The sequence below is a fragment of the Nannospalax galili genome, unplaced genomic scaffold (assembly GCF_000622305.1).
Source record: "Nannospalax galili isolate Female #2095 unplaced genomic scaffold, S.galili_v1.0 C48864467, whole genome shotgun sequence".
NCBI lineage: Eukaryota > Metazoa > Chordata > Mammalia > Rodentia > Spalacidae > Nannospalax > Nannospalax galili.
Window position 1 is genome coordinate 1 of NW_008474489.1, and position 1,280 is coordinate 1,280.

General features: G+C 51.6%; 1 protein-coding gene across 1 annotated transcript; it reads left to right on the top strand.

Annotated features, from left to right (window-relative positions):
• Window positions 1-323: 323 nt before the first annotated feature.
• Window positions 324-889, top strand: LOC103728389 (alpha-actinin-3-like; the record flags this gene model as incomplete). Its single annotated transcript, XM_008826424.2, has 2 exons — window positions 324-519; window positions 604-889. Coding segments are annotated over 2 exons (355 nt in total), but the record flags the coding sequence as incomplete, so codon positions are not given.
• Between the last annotated feature and the right edge of the window lie 391 nt (window positions 890-1,280).

The following is a 1,280-nucleotide window of genomic DNA, read 5'->3' on the forward strand; positions in this document are numbered from 1 at the left end:
GGGTTTGGTTCCCAACACCCACAGGGCATCTAACAACTGTAACTCCTGTTCCAGGAGATCCAATGCCCTCTTCTGACCTCCACTGGCATTGCACAACATGGATGGATGCACTTGCATACATGTAGGCAATACACTCATACACATAAAATAAAAATATTTTCTTTTAAAAAAAGTAGGGTTCAGCCTGGATGAAGGACTCCCAAAAGCCAAGTCGACTGATGTCTTGGGAGGAAGAGAGTACCTCGTCACTAGGGCAACACAAACCAAGTCTGGACAACCCCCAAGAGGAGACATCAGAGGACATGAAGCTCTCTGGGCTTTAGCACTCATAGACACAGTGCCTTCCCTCTCTCTCTGCAGGGGGAAGTGGAGTTTGCTCGCATCATGACCATAGTGGACCCCAATGCAACTGGGGTTGTGACCTTCCAGGCCTTCATTGACTTCATGACCCGAGAGACGGCTGAGACAGACACAGCTGAACAAGTTGTAGCCTCCTTCAAGATCCTGGCAGGAGACAAGGTGATGCCCAGGCAACCGAGGGGCTGGTGGCAGGCTGGGGCAGGACCCAAGACCTGTGGGTCCTCAATGCCGCCTCTCTTCTAGAACTACATCACCCCAGAGGAGCTGCGGCAAGAACTCCCAGCAGAGCAGGCTGAGTACTGCATCCGCCGGATGGCGCCCTACAAAGGATCCGGGGCTCCGCCTGGAGCCCTAGACTATGTGGCTTTCTCCAGTGCCCTCTATGGAGAGAGTGACCTCTGACCTCTGATTTCAGCCTCTGCAGGTCTTAATGGGAGAAGAGAGGGTGCTCCCTGTGGCAGATTCCACCTCTTCCTCAGCAAGGGCCTCAAAATCAGCCAGTACATGTTTCTGAATAAAGATCAGGCTGTAGGCCTCTCCCATTTCATTCTGGTTCCTGAAAGGGAATCTGGACCTTGGGGTTCCTGGGCAGGATCACCCACCCCACCATGACCTACTTGGGGCCCCTAATACCCATATTTGCTCTCAGAAGACTAAGCACTCACACCACACTTGGGACCAGAATACCTCTTTATTGCTGTTAGAGAAGGGTGGTAAAAGTTTCCTGGATGTAGAAGGGGACACTGTCCCCAAATCCAGGGGGACCAGAAAATTTACAGCATCAGACCGAGGAAAGCTAAGGCAGGAAGCCAGAGCCTGCTGAGAACAGAGCTGGATTTATGATCAGAATATCTTCTTTTTTCTTTTTCTTTTGGTCTTTTTGAGACAGGGTCTCCCTGCAGCCCCAGCTAGCCTGGAAC